The sequence below is a fragment of the Triturus cristatus genome, chromosome 5_2 (genome assembly GCF_964204655.1).
Source record: "Triturus cristatus chromosome 5_2, aTriCri1.1, whole genome shotgun sequence".
NCBI lineage: Eukaryota > Metazoa > Chordata > Amphibia > Caudata > Salamandridae > Triturus > Triturus cristatus.
This window is the reverse complement of record NC_140588.1, coordinates 1,073,677,270-1,073,694,953: the sequence shown is the minus strand read 5'-3', so window position 1 is coordinate 1,073,694,953 and position 17,684 is coordinate 1,073,677,270. Positions and strand designations below refer to the sequence as shown.

The window sequence follows — 17,684 nt, the reverse complement described above, 5'->3', positions numbered from 1 at the left end:
TTGTGTGTTTCAAAGCAAACTCAAAGCAGTTTTCTTTATATGTATCTTAAGTATGTCATGACTTATATGTCTTTATTTTTCAAATGTAAAAGATTTACAATGCAATTGTGGCAGTTTTGAGCCTAGTAAATGTTTTCAGACTGCATATGGATACATATATGCATATTATCTATATATATGGGTATTTATGTATATATATGTAGATATATGCAAATTATTGGCTATTGCTCCGTGGTCCCTGCACGTGGGCGGGACTATTCAGTGCTTATGACTTTGCTTAGTATACCCCTAGAAGAGAACTAGGATTACAGGTAAGTAACTTATCCTAATCGCCTTTCTAGTCATAGCAAGGAATCAACGTTGCCTAGAATGTTGCCAAAAGTTTTAAAAAAATATTTAATCATAGTGAAAAAGTGCTTATGTGCATTGTAATCAAGCACTCGCAAACCTAATGGGTTGCGCCTATTTGACAATTGCTTTGCCATTGTGCTTTACTGATGCAGTGCAGCATCGACAAAAATAGGAAAGCGGAAAGGCCTGCTTCTGGCAGCTGTGTCATGTGCATGATGATGTATACGTGTGCCTCGGGAATGACGCAGGCACAATTTTTCTATTTAGGGATAAAAGATTGTGGATTCCTCTAGGATTGGTGAATTAAAAAGAAATCACGTTAGTGTGCAAAATGCAATGTTAGCTCTGCCGAGCAGTCTGGCAGCAAATAGCAGCTGCAGGGTTCTAAAAAAAAAGAACCCTTCAATTTAAAAACATAGACCGCAAGGGGTTAAGAGAGCAACAATGCAACAGGGAGCGGCCTGTGGCAAGAGAGCGAATGAGGCCCATGAGGCTGAGCCTGTGGAGGCCTTAAAAAATAAAAGGCTTGGAATGGTTGGGAGAGCAAAGCTTGGGAATAGGTACCCCAAGTCAACGGGATAGTGAAGAGGCTATGCTCCAGGTTAGGGACGAGCTCATTGTAATTGCATTTATATAGTGCTTACTACCTCTGACGAGGCGTCAAAGCACTTTTTTGGTGAGTATCACGCTACTCCTGAACCTATAAAGGATTAGTGGAGAATTAGTATAGTGAAATATGAAATTAGTTTGAGCTGTGGATATGTTAGTCTGTTAATTGGATTGAGAAGGATAGTGGAGCGATAGAAGAGGGAAAAGGTTTGCATTTATATAGCGCTTGTAACCCCTGATGAGGTGTTGAAGTACTTTTTGGCGGGTAGCACGCTACTCTGGAACCCAAAGAGGATTATTGGGGAATTAGTATAGAGAAATATGAAATTAATTTGAGTGGTGAACATGTTAGTCAGTTTTTTGGATTGGTAAGGACTTGTGGATGGATAGAAGAGGGAAGGGTCTAGAAAGTTGTTTTTTTGGAGTTCATAGCAGTAAGTGGGGGTTTGGGGTGAGTAAAGGGGAGGTGGCGGGGGAAGAGTCAGAGGGAAGGGTTTAGGAAGGCGTGTTTGGGAGATCTGAATATTTAAAGAGGTATGAGATGAGGCATGGAGGTGTAGAGCAGGGAAGTCTCTAGAAAGGGCTATTTTGGGGATCATAGTAGTGCTATGGGGTTTAAGATGAATGAGAGAGTGGAGGCAGAGGATATATTGATAGAGGTATAGGGTGAGAAATAGGGTAGTGCATTGGAGAGAGTAGTAGAATGAGGTTTGAGATGAGTCAGAGTGGAGGTAGAGGATATATTGCAAGAGATATAGGGTGGGTGAGATATAGTGTAGTGCATTGGATATGCTGAATTAGAAGCAAAGTGATAAATATAAAGATACATAAGTACACAGAAGATATATATAAATATACATAAGGAAGGTAATATATGTAGATTAAAGTTGCATTTAATAAACTCAGACTTTCAAGTGTTGTACTTTAAATCAATTTATTTGTTTTTATTTTTTGTGATTCAATAGTGAAGCAATTATAGATAGTTATGATACAAAGATTTACTCATTTATACAGTCACTTATGTACATGTTAAACATAGAATAATGTAACTATAAGTAAAATGTACATTTTTAAGTAGAACTAACGAATATTTATACCTATTAAAACATAATTATTATACACGTTTTTACAAAACAATACACATATGAAGGTACACATCTGTAGTCCAAATAAATGTTTATTTACATAGGGATATGCTGTATATTTATGTTTTAGTATAGTGGTTATGTGGGGAAGAGCAAATTCTTGAGTAGTCTTATCAAGAGAAGGTGGTTCCGTGGATCTTATGTTTGGGGGGGATAAACAGTTCCATAGTTTGGATGCTTGAACAGAGAAGGATGTGACACCCATGGTGTTTTTTCTTGCACGGTGGGAGTTTGAGGCGAGGTGCCAATCTAGAGCGGAGGTTCCTTTGTTGAATGTATTTTGTGATTTTATTCCTGATGAAGAGCGGTCCTGTTTTAGGTATCGCTTTGTGGGTGATACAAAGCATCTTGCAACCATCTGGCAACCGGTAACCAATGTAGGGCTTTCAAGGCAAGGGAGATGCGGGTTTGCGGCTTTATATGTAAGAGTAGTCTGACAGCAGAGTTCTGAATCTGTTGTAGTCTTTTCATAGTTGTTAAAGGTGATCCGTGGTAGAGGCTATTGGCATAATCGAGTTTGGACAGAACAAGAGAGATGGTAGCCTGGATCTTGTGTGAAAATCCCAGGTGGGGAAAGACGCGTCGCTGAGTTTTTATAGTAACAAAGAGGAAAGAAAACCCTTGATTAAGCAAAGGAGAATTTCAAGAAAGCCAGCTAGTGGTATGAATGGTATCACTGTAATTTTTTTGGTAGACTATTGTCTGCAAGAGACTTTTGATGACAGACAGCTAAAAATGGTGTGGTAGGCGAGATTTGAAAAGCAGGCGGCAACTCCTCTCTAGGTAACGTTTATTCCACTTCCATCGGCATTTCCAAAATGATCTGCTGCACAAACATGGACCGACTTGTATGTTATCCTGTGGTGTGGGGTCGATTGATATTGGCACATTGGGTCATGATCAGTGTTGTATCTTTCAGTGGCTACAAAAATAGATATCCCAACCTGTAGATCACACTCTGGGTGTTACTAAATTGGCCCTGTTCACTTCTCAGATTGTTTGATATCTGCTCTGTTGATGTATACATAGTATTTCATCGTCTTGTTGCTTCTCTCTAATGAAGGAGAATAGTCTGCGTCCTAAGCTCTGCTGTGTTGTGGAAATAAAGCTCCTACACACAGAATGAACAATGTAGTTTCTATTGTGTTCTGCCCCCACTCCCTTCCCCAATTTACCGTTCTCATTTCTCTGTAAATGCTATTTCCTTCGCATCCATGTTTTCTCTATTGCACAGCAGTGGTCATAATCTCATATATATTCTTTTATACTTAGGAGCATTTGCATCCTGCTGGATTTTACCTAAAAATAAAAATTCTTCTGAAAGGTGGAGCATCAGATGACGTTGTCAGTGCAGGTACCGAGTTTATTCTATGATACGGCATGAAGGGAGGTTGTATTTCCTGTTGATGATCGGCACTACCTATAAAGTTAGCTACCCAGTAGTTCAGCAGAGTCGATAAGAAATCTCAACATTGTTAATGAATTCACAAAGTCAGAAGATTTACATCTTTTTGCAAAAGTGATGATGAGTTTATGATGTAGTAATATACTAACACATTTCTCTTCTGGGTAAATGGCGCTACTGCTTAAGAAATGAAAATGCCTGAACGAGAAGATAAATTGGAGTCTTACAAGGATGGTTTTCGTGCCATGTTTCAATCAAACTATCAAAAATTGATGAGCGGAATGCCTGAAAATAGTGTAACCACTGGCAATTGCTTGGGGCAGCATTCCAACCTATAGTTTTTTTGCCCACCATGCCACCTCAGATTAGACCCAACCATGTACCAATCCGCTTAGTTCCTGCTCTAATAGGAATAGTCCAGCCCCATCTGTCAAGCCAGGTCCTCTCTGAACCAGAACATAAGCAGCCCAACACTGGTTGTGTTCCATTTGGGACAAATACTGGACATAAATTGTAATTGCACAATTTGTGATCGCTTTTTGTGACTAGTTTGTAGGTACATCTGACACTTGTGTTTTTATACGTACAAAGCTTGTGCACATCTGATTCGGGCTTGGACACGCCAACTAAAGGGATCAGTTGTTGGCACCGTGAGCCATGGCGGACCATTGTTGGTTAAACAATAATGAGCAACAGCAATAATGACGTTCATTGTGAAATCCGCACACACGGCAGACCTTGGTCTTCAGATCTATCTTTACCGTCTAAATTAACTTTTAGACTTTATGGTTGATTGTAGACTTCTCCACAGCACACACATGCTCATTTGCAAAAAAAGGCGATTCTGTTTGGAACATTGGTTACTGCAAAGGGTGCCCTGGGCAGAAGTACGGGCTACAGACTCTGGGCGTAATCAACCCAGAGTCAGAGGCTCTTAGAAATAATTTACCCAATATGCAAGTCCCTTGCAGCACGTTTTGATTAAAAGAACTAGCAAAGACAAGCAGAGGGGCCGTCCTGTACTACTACGTAGTGCATCTGCTGTACATAAGTGTGCAAGCTGTGCTGCTTTTACCATCATCAGTTCCCTGCTCCGGTTTGGAATAAAGAGCATTTTGAAATTCATCCAGCATTACCGTCTGGCAATCTCTGTAGCTGACACCGCCTTAACTCTACAAGTTGGCTGGAGCAACAGCCATCGAGCCTGCACAAACCCACTAGGGGAAGCTTACAAATGCAAGGAAAAAGGGAAATCAGTGGAAGTTAAAGGAAGAGCACAGCGAGGTGATCATGGAGGTGGATGTTGCTGAGACTGAGGTCTCCGAAACGGGGGAGAAGGAGATGAGGGGAGAAGAACCGCGAGTGTGAAAGGAGAAGAAGCAGATCTGTAGCTGTAGGTTGCCTCTGGAGAGCTTCAGACCATTGTTGTCCCAGGAAGGAGGGGCACTCTTCACTCAGCGCACCTTGCTCTTGCCTTACCTTCATGTAGAGTCTTCTTATGAGCCCTAATGCCTAAAGAAAGAATTCAAAAAACACCAAAATCTTTGCTAAGGCCATCGTTCTATCTCCATCCATGTTCTATTGTTCCATGCTCTATCTTTTACCTCATTATTGAAAAGTGATATGGAACATATATAATGTGCTTAGAATATATTGCATTTGTCTTTATGCTTCACCTAGATGCAAATCAGGTTATAGTTTGTTTTGCTGGTGATTAGTTTGTCACCCTTTTTTATGCCATTAGGTAATAGGCACTTGGTACATCTAAGAAGAAAAAGATTTTCTTACTGTATCTCAGCTTCACATCATTACCAACTAACTGTCCATATACGCAAGCAATTTAACCTACAAGTCAATCAAGACAAATCCACACTTATCTCAATTCAACCCTTTACCTGGCGACTGTGTTGAACGCTTAAATTGAAAAGTGTCATGTTCTTCTGTGAATGACTCACCTATAGTCATCCAAAATAAAATCTCTTCACCGAGTCATTGTATCCTGCATTTACTGGGTCCTCGTGCTCATCTACACAGTAGACTTCAGCAGTAGTGCTTGGAATACCAATAGTTGCAGTTTTATTGCAGTTGGGAAGATAAACTAGTTATTTCGAAGTAGCACTCCATTCATTCTTTGATGGTGCCACACAGGTGCGTGTCCCCGTTCACTAGTGTATTCCAATACATACGATTGAGATGAATGCCCCTCTAATACGATGGTCAACGCACATGGGTCAACTTCAATTCTAGGGAATGTCATTACAGAAAGAGCAAATATGTCACAATAATCTCCAAGAACTCAGAGCTGTCCATTGGCTCTCAAGTCCTTTCTACCAGCATTCAAAGCAAACTCTGTTGTAGTTCAAATGGGCTGTATATTATCTGAACAAATAGGGAGGCATAAGATCAAAATTCTTGTCTCAGGAAGCTCAAGCTATCAGGAAGTCACCTATAGCCAGGATCTTTTCGGGTGTTTAGAATGCGCAAGTCACTCTCGCTGGAAATATTTCATGACTGTCTGCAAGATACCGCATTATGGCTACGAAATAATTACTTACAATTTAATGGGGAAAAAAACGAGATCCTGTGTTGCTCACCGTGGAAGGTTCCCCTCCCATTACCCACTGGGTTTTGGCCACTCCCAGTGTCAGCTCCACTGATTCCCGCTAAGGCAGTACGTAATCTGGGAGTCAGCTTTGACTGTAATCTGCGTCTAGAGTCTCAAGTAAACAAGATAGCCGGAAGCTGCTTTGCCCTGATTAGAGTGCTCCGAAGGATCCTCCCACTGCTTCCTAAGCAGACTAGACCATTGGTAGTTAGGAGTATCATTTTGAGTCGACTGGATTACTGCAACGCATTGTTGCTGGAGTTTCCTAAACAGCTGATAGGGAGACTCCAGAGAATCCAGTCGATGGCGGCCAAGCTAGCTGTAGTGAGACCACGTCAATCATCGGCATCTCAGGCTCTCTCCGAGCTTCATTGGCTCCCAGTTATGCAGAGGGTACAGTCCAAGTCACTATGCATAGTTTTTAAGGCTCTGCGTTGCTCTGGGCTCAAGCCATTACAAAGTTGATTTGAGTGGTATGTCCCCTCGCGTAACCCCCGGTCCTCTTCAGCTAAACTGGTGAGAGTGCCCAGGTTCAGAAGAGTTAGATCAGGAGGAAGGGCCTTTAGCATTGCAGCAGCCTCGGCTTGGAACAAACTCCCAGCCGAACTTAGGCAGATGGAAAATCTGCTGTCATTTAGAAAGAAGCTGAAGACTTGGCTCTTTCCTAGTATATAAGTTTATGCTTCTGATCCTTTGCCCTTCATTATACTCAGACTTAGCTGGTTCTCACATGTTCAAGCACCGGGATACCCTTAGGGTCACAGTGCGCTTTATAAATGATGATTACAATTACAATTACAAGGACACTCCCTCAGTGACACCTTATAAGAAGTCTATAAATGGGCCCTACATGACAAAGTACTAAACAAATTTTGTACAAGTGAGATTTTCCATGAACTGACGTCTTTGTAGATGTAAACAACAAAAAATTATCAAACTTTATTTACTAACTGAGGACTAAGGGTAATGTTCTTTTGACAGCAGAATTAGCAAAATGTAAATTTGCAGCTCAGCACTTGAATTACCTATGAACGACTAGCGGTGGATTTTTCATGAGGGCAGGGGAGTGTCAAACCCCCGCCTCATGTGAGCCGCGCTAAGTAATAAAAATAAAATGTCAATGAAACTATGTTATTGCCATTTTATTTTTCACCAGGGCGCGCCACAGCGGTCTGCCTGCCCCCGAGTCGGGAGACATGTGGGGCGAGCATTTGCCGCTGATTGGCAGCATGGAGGACTGGAGCAGTGGCTGCCTAGGCACTGCAAAGTGTGCATGTCAGTTTGTCCGGCGTCTTACGAAGGCCAGCCTGACATACGCAGTTTGCAGCTCTCCAACCCAAGATATCCTAGACAGCAGGGTGGAGAACAAGCACAGGACTCCAGGGTGTGAAGGAGCATCCAGCTAACCCGCTCCATCCAATCCCAGCGCTTCTCTTATGCTGCTTAACAGTGTGAGAGCAGCGTCTGGATTGATTAGGGGAGCTCTTCGTGCTACAGATTTCAGAAGAACACAGAGGAGGACGCGCAGCCCATGAGTAAGAGCCATTTAATTTTATTTCATTTATTTTAAATTTGTAATTCATGTAGTTTAGTTTGTGTTTGTTTTTTTAATGCTTTTGAAGGGAGGGGTTCTTTTTATTTCGGTTTTTGGAGGGAGAGGTTGTCTTGGTTTAGACTTTTGGATGGAGGAGTTGTTTAATTTTGTTTTTTGGGAAGCGATAGGGCACTTTGCTCACCCACCACATCCAAAGGTTATCAGCCGCTCCTTTGAATGACCAAGCAATGTATTACAGTGCATACTAGATCCCCTAGTCAAATTCAGGGTGTTAAATCCTGCACCCCAATCTTCCATCTCTGAGCTTGGTTACTTGACTTCTGAACTCATTCAATATAGACATAAGAAGATCCAAAAAGCCCATGAAAAAAGGTCTAGGAACACAAGTCCTGTCCCGGAAAAATAGGAAGCAGGACGGAAAAACCTTCATCTACCTCAGCAGGATCAGAACAACAATCTTCTTTGAAAATTGGAATTCCTGAGATAAAAACGACATTGACGGACCCCTCATCAACAAGGTCAATAGCAAAACCATCAACGGAAACACAAACATTGACATCGACCATGACATTGTTGGCAGTCATCACTTCCACGAGAACAATAGCCTCATTGACAACCTCGACAACAGCTTTGCTGACTACAGTACCACTGACTATACTAAAAAGACAAGGGAAAGCCTATCACCATGACGATTTGAGTGATATTCATTAAAAGGCGACTATGCATACAATGAATCCACGTGGAATGTATTTACACCACTAATGAAGCTCTGACATGTCTGATGCCCTACCGTGCCTAATCCCGGTAGACACCCTTGTCGTTTATTTATACAAACATGGGTAGCTATTGACGGGCACATTTAATACACATGCACACCAAGCCATTCAAAGGGGATTCGACAAAAAATCGACCAAAACTATGTAAGAAACCCCCCTCACGGTTAATAAAACACACATCCACTGCCGGATGTGTAGTACTTTTTATTTTACTCTCTGGAAAGGGGACGAACATCACTTGAGAGTCACAGCGCGCTCCTGGCAGAGCCCAATGCTGTTTTACACCCACCATTGCCTGCCGAGGGCCACACACCTCTGTGTTGTATTCCACCAGCTAGTGCATATGCTATGACACTCTCTAGCCCATGTGCACTGTAACACCACCCCGTGAATATGTCATGCCACACTTGTCTTCGCACGGGTTATATTGCCCCATCTAACGTGCCTTCCTCGATGCCTATGTTATAACGCACAGTGCTATGCCATACATATTACAATCTGGGATCCATATCTTTGTCACAGTGCATATGCAACGTTACACTCCCCAGCACATATTTTATATTACATCTTTAGAGACTAGTTAGGTTACACAACAGTGCCCTGTGCATATTACACTCCAAGGCGCACATCGCATAGCACGCGCTAGTGCCTGTGCTATCTCGCGCTCTCCAATGAATCTGTCATTGCGCACAATGTATTGCATATTATATTTCACGCCCGGTTCATCTTATATCACACTTTTTGGTGCATAGTTTATACCATACACTATATCTAGTTTTCATTTTCAATCGTGCTCTCAGGACTATGTTCTATATAACACTGTGTTCACCTACCCTTTTCACGGGCATTACATTTTGCGATAGGGGGTGGAGGGTCAGGGGGTGTTTCTGCCAAGTGAGCCCGGAGTCACAGTCACAAACGTCCTCTTCTTCCTGAATAAAAGTGAGATTATGCTGCATACTTGTTCATATTTTAAGTAGTTCGCACAGACACAATGTTTTAAAAACAATAAAGTTCCTAATACCCGCCTTCTCTGAACAGTTAGCTTGCTGCCCCATCCCCTTCCTCCCTATCCTCTGTTGTGTGAATCCATGGACTAGCCTCCTCCCTCCTGCCATGCATGGTATGATGTGCTGCCACTGCCCTCAATTTAGTATGATGTACCAGTCCACTCCTCCTGCCCTCCATTGCCCAATTCTATGCCCCATCATTGACCTCCTGCTTAAACTCTGTGCTTAGCTTGCTGCCCCTATTCTCCTTCCCCCTGCCCTCCGATGTCTTTGTGCATGCCCCTGCTCCATCCTTTTTGCCCACCATGTCCCATGGACCTGCCACTCCTATCTACTCTGAGTGTTCTGTTGAGCTGCCACTCCCCTCCCACCTGCCTAGCATTGTCAGATGACTGTAACCTGTCCCTGCCACCTCCACCCTGCCTGTCCACATGCCATGCCCCTATCCTCTTCCTCCTGTCCTACATGGTCCATTGTACTGCCACACCCTTCTGCCCTCCCTGGTCTGTTGTGCTGCAACTGCTCCTCCTGCCTGCCCCGTGTGGTCTGTTGTGAGGTCCCTTCCCCTGAACTTTCTTGTCTGTGCACAGGTCCTGACCCTCCCTTCTATCCTCCATCGTCCTTTGTGCATGCCCCTCCACCCTCCTTCTTGCCCATCATAGCCATTGTGCTGCCACTAACCCTCCCACTTGCCATGCATGGTCTTCTGTGCTGCCATGGCCCCTCCCACCTTCCCTGTGTGGTCAGTTAGCTGCCCCTGACCCCCTCCCACCTTCCCTCCATGGTCTGTGTGTATGCCATCACAGTCTCACTGTTGCTCTTCATGGTGTGTCTTGCTTCTAGTGCCCATCCTGCCTGACCTCCATGGCTATCTTGCTGCTCCTGCCCTGCCCCCTTGCCCCCAGCCCTACTCCCTCCCTCCTGGCTTGTCTGTTCCATTGTAATGCCCCTGATCCGTCCCTCCTGCCCTTTATGGTCTGTTATGCTGCAGCTTTCTCTCCTGTCTGTCCATTATGGTCAGCTAGCTACCATTGCCTCTTGCCCCTCTGTTCTCTGTTGTCCATGTGCATGGTCCTGTCCCCTCCCTCTTGCTTTCTATGGATTGTTGTGCTGCACTCCCGTCCTGCATGCCCTGTGTGGTGTATTGTGCTGCTGCAAACCCTGATGCCTGCCCTGCAGGGTCAGTTTGGTGCACCTCTCCATGTCCCTCCTGTCCTCTGTTATCCAAGTCCATGTCCCTATCCCATTTCCTTCCATGATCCAATGTACCATACTTGCGAACATTTTGAACTTGGTAAGAGGGAGATTTTGAAAAAAAACTGGGGTATTGATTTTCCCCTTTGAGTTACATTGAAAAAGAGGATATTGTAGACAGGAGACAGATCAAATAAAGCCCATTTGAGCTTAAAAACATTGGACGTTTCCTGGCTGAATCGGGTCTGTTGGCATGTATGGTTGTACTACCATTGCCTCTTCCTTCTGCCCACAATGGTCTATTACATTGCCACAGCCTTGAAGGAGGGTAGATTTTGTATCACAGGGGGCCCCTGACCCGCTCTGTCCACACCTGAAGTATGAGACCCTTGTCCTTGCCCTGCCAGCTGCATTTGTAGGCCGTATTAAATTGACCAGCGGGTCCTGTGTTGCTATATAATTATCCTGAGACATCCTTACCACTCAGCCAGCATAAAACCCCTGTGTAGGCCCTTCTGTTCAATATGTAGGCCTCTTTGTTAAATTGACCATAGCTCTGCAATTTTAGTGTATAGCAGTCTGAAGGCAGGTCTGCGAGGCCTTCTGATCCAAACTAGTAGCCCCCACCCTACCCGAGTGCTCCGTGCTCGGTATCAAAGTTCAACATCCCCCTGAAGCTGTCGACATACAGTAGGCTGCATCCTGGACTGGTACTTGCTTCCTGGGCAGGTTTCCCGCTTTTAAGGAAGTGGCAACCGCAGAGCGTCAAGTTAGGAGAACTGAGGAGATTTTATACATGAATATATTGAATTCCCGTACAATACCCATTATTTTCTGCTTGCTCTATGGAACTTACGATAAGCGATTGGCCTGAGAGACTGACCTTTTCACCCAGTCCATTGTCAGCATTAAGTGGGTAAATGACGAAATGTCTGGTAAAATCTGCAGACGAAGCTTTTGGGTAGCATACGTAGGTAGATGTAGCGTGCAAAGGAGCCCACAAAATGATATAAAAAGGGAGCACCCACAGATATCGACGGACTACCTCGCCGTCTGTATGTAGGTTAACAGGCAGTGCAGGTTTTCCCCAAGAGCTGGGAGCTCTTGTCTTCCTTTGCTTAAAATGTCTTGCTCTGCTTTGCTTGAAGTATCTTATTCTATTTTACCTATATGAAATGTCATGTTATGTTTAACCATTGTTCTCTTTACTTTTGCATTTAAAAGATTTTGTATTGTAATTGCAGGAATGCTTGCTCTAAGAGTAAACGTGAGTGTTCCTAGGTAACATTTTCCTTGGTGTAACTTGTTTCTCATGATGCATTTATAGATGTGTTTTCTCTCTCTCTCTGTCAGTACATTAATTGAGATACAGAGAATATTATGACAGCTGTATGATTATCTGGATTCTGTATTTTGTACTTTATGTCTCTATTCTGCGGTTTCTTTGAAGTTGCATCTTCTCATTGAACTGCCATTGTATTCTGCCTCCAATTCCATGTCTCATATGTCTGTTTTCTTCATTTTTGGAGCAAGCGTTCCTAGGCACCCCGGCTCAAATTAAGGTGCCCCTTTTGTCCCTGACTCACTCTCCTGCTCAGTTCTGTGGTGGCTCCCGGGGATCTGGGGACCGCCCCTAGCTTCCTTGACCCGTAATAGATCTTCCCTCCAACAGCCTCTCTTGCAAGTCCTGTATTGTTGGTTTGTTGCCCCTGCCCCCCTTTCCACTGCCCTCCATAGTCTGTTGTGCTTCCACGGCCCTTCCTGCCTGCTCAGTGTGGTTAAATTGTTGCCTTTGCACCCTCCTACCTGCCTTCAATTTTCAGAGTCCGTGCCCCTGGCCTCTGCCTCTCAACAGTATCCTAATGAACAACTAGATTGCTAACATTCTATATTTATTACAAAAGTGTGGAACGCCTGACATCACCTTGATGTAATCAAAACTGTAATACCTAGAGCATTTCCTTTAGAAATTACATATATGAGAGGGTCTTATTGGCATCAAAATTATGGTTAGTGCTCTAAAAGACTAAAATAAGGACATATTTTCTGAGTTTTCAAATAGCGACAAAGCACTTTTAAATTATTTGTTATCTTTATGTTTTTTTATCCAGTTGACCACTTGATTAAATGTTGCACTTAGGGGAGAGGATGTGGTGTTACTTCCAGAACTGCAGACTTTGCAACTGGGGAACCAGGTTGAAGTTTCTGCTTCAGCTCGACATTCTGTGATTCTGGTCAAATCACTTAGTCTCCCCATGTCTACAACCAAAATGAATTTGTTCTTGTGTGATGTAATCAATGCTCATGTAAAGCACTCCAATACCTGACAAGTCTGCACTATATAACACTGCAAAAACACAAAATAATAAGTGTTTTGCACACTTCTGTCATTGGGCTATATTTGGGCTACATCTGGGTGATTTTGGGCTACATTTGGGCTCTTTTGTCTCCGGTGGCCATCTTGGGAGATTTATTTGTTATGAAGTTTCCTAATTTCCTCATGTACTGCAGTCTCCTCAGTAGGAAACGCTTTCAGTTTTTTACTTTGATTCCATCATGAAGGTATTCAGATATGTCACACATTTGCCATAAATTCTGAATGTTAGCACTCTAGTTGCTCATTAGATCACTGTAGTAAAACTACTGCACCATGGAAGTCTGCTCCTGGTATTAAAAGTGCATGTTTCAGTCTGCATGTCAGAATTTTTTAATGAAATAGAAGAGGATTTGAGAAGTCACTGGGCTATACTTGGGCTACATCTGGGTGATATTTGGGCTACATTTGGGCTCTTTTGTCTCTGGTGGCCATCTTGGGAGACTTATTTGTTATGAAGTTTCTAATTTCCTCATTTACTGCAGTCTCCTCAGTAGGAAATACTTTCAGTTTTTTACTTTGATTCCATCAAGAAGGCATTCAGATGTGTCACACATTTGCCATAAATTCAGAATGTTAGCACTCTTTTTGCTCATTAGATCACTGTAGTAAAGCTACTGCTCACCAGGGAAAACTGCTGCTGGTATTGAAAGTGCATGTTTCAGTCTGCATGTCAGAATTTTTTAATGAAATAGAAGAGGATTTGAGAAGTCACTCAAAATGTGCCCTAATTTTTCTTTCTGCAGCACTAATCATACTTTTTATGGAAAAATGAACCCCCTCATTTTGTTCCTTTTTAAATTAAATGTTTTAAGAGTTACCACTTTAATCCAAGCAAGATGGCTTCAGGTGTGCCATACGTTTATCATAAGTAGGACTGTTAGCGCTCTAGTAGTTCTTTGGAACACTCTGGGAAGCTGCAGTAGAACACAAAGGAATCAACTGACAGTCTCTGCCCTTGTTGGATGTACATGTTTTACTGAGAATGTCAGACTTCATTCTCACATGACTGAGAAAGATAATGTGAATTTACAGAAAATAAGCTCTCAGTTTAGCCTATAGATCACCTTCCAAACCTCTGTGGTAAAAGCATGAGAAAATATTTTTCTCTCAATCATGATATCCCAGCAGAAGGCTTTTTCACATGGTGAAATCACCTTAGAACATACCACAATTCCTAAAATGAGTATGGTACCATCAACAAATGATTTATAATGTAACTAAAGTCTTAAAACCTTCTATTAACTGCAATGCTTTTTAATGAGGTGCTATCATGTATATTGGTCCCAAGATGGCTGCCAACACTTCTTGGATGAAGTGCTGACAGCCAATCAGATCTCAGGATGAGATGTGTGGTTAGGCTCCGCCCACATATATATATGCTTTTAAATGGTATTTTCTCAGGAAATACTGAACAGATTTACACCAGACCTGCAAAAGGCACTTCCTTGACCTTATGGCTACCTCTCTGCCAAATTTCAAGTAATTCTGTTCAGCCGTTCGGGCTGTAGCTGTGTCTAAAGGTCCTATGGAAAAATGCATGGGGAAAACGCGTTTTGGGACCCCCCTTTTTTCTCGGCCCCTGCTTGACGAATCCCCCCGAGACTTTCAGGGTAGGAGCGGAGCGTAGCGCCCCACCTATTTTGAAAATTTTGCGAGGATTCGTCGACCGGCGCCAAAGTTATTCCAAATAGAATGTTGCGGATTTCCTATGGAAACAGGGTCCTAACTATAACTACCTACTGGCGACCGCCAGTAGGTAATATATATATATATATATATATATATATATATATATATATATATATCACTCATCATCAAAACATCCCCAGTGGAAGACGCACTCGAAAAGCAGATGAATTCCACTGATTCTTTATTTGAAAGGAAACCAGCATTTTCATTCAGGTCCATGTCATTGCCTTACGCATTTAAAAGTAGCAGCTCCTTGATCACAGGCTCCATGATACTGCACAACATAGGTGAAAAGGCACTCTCCTCTGCATGTCCTTTACTTAATTAGCCCTCAGTGGGCCTCACAGGTGAGTTCAACTTAGTGTTGCATGCTGGGATCATAATGATTGTACGATTAATCTAAAAGTTGAAATGTAGAAGTTGCAATGTTGTCTATCTACTCCTTTACCTCTGCAACCTAGGATATGTTGGGGAGACCAGGAGGGAGTTCAGGACACACTGTGGGGAGCACAAATCAGCAATGAGAACTAAAAAGATGCAAGCCCCCAGGGTTAAACATTGTATCGAAGTTGGACCTGTAGAGAATGACTTGAGTGGCTCATACTGGAAAAAGCCTAAAGAAAACCAGGATGCCCCGAGATGAACACGTAAGGAGAGAGAAACCTTTTGGAATTTTACTCTAAAAAGGAATAAAAGGGCCTTGAATAAAGAAATCTTGTGGCTATAATCTTAAACGTGATTGGCAAGGGATGTCCCCTTTTTTCCCGGGTCCCGGGTCTGGATAGGGATATCCTCTCGTTGATATTCATATATTTCACCTTACCTAGAGGGTGCTGTGAATTGATTTGTCAGATTCTGAATCAGATTGGCGTGCTGAGAAACGACTTCTCGGATTCTGGCCAAGAAAGAGCAAATGTCTGGCTCATCAAGATGGTGGCCTGGGTATGGCGTATGCGCTCAGGTAGTGGTTAGATTTATGTACATTGCCAGTAGGCTTTTTTATAATATGCATTTTCTCCCCTTACTTTTAATCTTTGACGGAACACGCCCCCATAAGTTCAGATATCCATTTGAAAATAGCTGGTGTTGAATACCTGTATAATAGGGGAAAGCAGAGTAGGTATACTTACCTTTCAATGGCGCCCATAGCAGTACTTTGGTGGAGTGACTAAGGTCTAGCGACGCAAAGCACATGGTTACGTTTGTGCTTAAACTGAACACGCCGTAGTAGGCGAAGGAGGAGTTTGGACTGTGCATGCCGTTTTGAATGTGGAGGCAGCAGTTGAAGACATTGAGGTAGGTGCTGAGTACTCCATCTCGTGGTACCCCATGTTTGGTACCATCAGGCCAGATTAGTTTTGTTTTTTGGCAGGAGAGGAGTACCAGACACTCGGATTCAGCCCCCAGCCGTCGCCGTAGGAGAGGGCACAGGCTTTCAGTATGAGTTTGTTATCTGGACAGATTCTTCCCAGATGTGGGGGTGTTCTGGTGGGACTAGGACCTTCGTTTGACGGGCCTCGTTACCACAGGCGCTGGGGAGATAGAAAACGCAGTCAAGGTAAATTTCCGTTGTGTACTTACTGGCAGGTTAGGAACCCAAAATGGGGCTTGCTGGCCGGGTGTTTGTTAGAAAATTATAAAGGAATGTGTTGAGGGGTTTATTACATCATGTACCTCATGTACCCTATGTCCTTTCCTGGCTTCTGTGGCACGCTGATACAGGTATGTCGCTGGGCCCTGAGAGCACGCTGCAGAGACACACACGGACACTGGTGTACGTCTCGGACAAAGGTCACTTGCGACCTGGGGTCTGTTTATTTATCCCCTCGGACCGAGCCTGATCATGAGGGGTACTGCAAGGACAAAATGTATCGTACTGGCCGGGTGGCACTCTACATCCCTCCTTTCTTTTAGATGGATGGTATTAACCGGGGAAAAGGAAAATGAAAAGAGAGAGAGAAGACACAGAAGAACAAAGTAAATCACATGTTGAAACAGCATAGTTCTTAAGCCATTGCCAATGAGCCTGCGGGTGCAAAGCTTGCTTAGCATTCAAAGTCTTTCAGTCTTTGACTGGGCACAGGGTTGGGGCGGAGCAAGTACTGTTGGCTTCGGGAGTGCTCTCCTCTTGAGTCGTCTGCGATGTTCTCAGGATACCTCCCAGTCGCCTTGGCACTCGCTCATCTGGGTCGCTTCTGGAGGCATCCGCTCCACTCGGCTCTGCAGAGGGCGCAGGGCCTGGGTTTACATCCGATGGGATCACCACTTGCGTGCTCACCGGTTCTTCGCCTTCTCTCTGAGACGAGTGATCGATGGTCGCCGTACCAGGCGCCTCCTTGAACCAGGACACGTTGTAGTGAAGATTGCTATCTATATACGTACAATGCTAAGTTAGCACAACCGCGTTAGATGTTAGAAAGCCATCTTGCCGCTTTTGCTGCTTTTGCACACGACACTGTAGTCACATGTTATTAATCGAGAAATGCTTGCTCGACTTTGCTTCACATGAAAACTGTCTGTTGTTCACATCCCGAACAGTGAGCAGCGACCTTGGTCTGTACATCGTGTAAAGAAACAGTCTGGGTCGCTAGACGGTGCATGTTGTTGGGTTCAGGTTGATCGGCCCACTATTTAGCCATAACACGCACGCAGCTGCAAATACCTGAAAGCCGGGTGCTTTTAATATTGCAGTGTTACATGTTTTTCATTACATTCGGAAGAAGAGCTTTCCCAGGAGCAGAGCCTAGCTGATCCTGTGATGTGATCTCACTGAGCTGATCTTTACGGTATGGGGTTCCCCATTCAAGCCTAGAGACCTTTTACTAGTCTTATAATAATAATATTAGTTTGCTAGCGAAAGGAAGATGGCTGAGATCCACTGTCATTTTAGTATGATTACTCCTTTCATTTTCTATGGTATTGTAACTATGCTGATGGTTTTGATCTTAATCATTTGTCTGCTTATGTT

General features: G+C 43.5%; 1 protein-coding gene across 1 annotated transcript in view; it reads left to right on the top strand.

Moving 5' to 3' along the window:
- LOC146829692 (serine protease 23-like) overlaps positions 1–17,684 on the top strand; it is a 1,412,546-nt gene that overhangs the window by 1,303,556 nt on the left and 91,306 nt on the right. Inside the window, exon 14 of the mRNA XM_085608396.1 lies at positions 3,378–3,459. Within this exon, the coding sequence (XP_085464522.1) occupies positions 3,378–3,459 (82 nt within the window). The remainder of the gene's footprint in view (positions 1–3,377; positions 3,460–17,684) is intronic.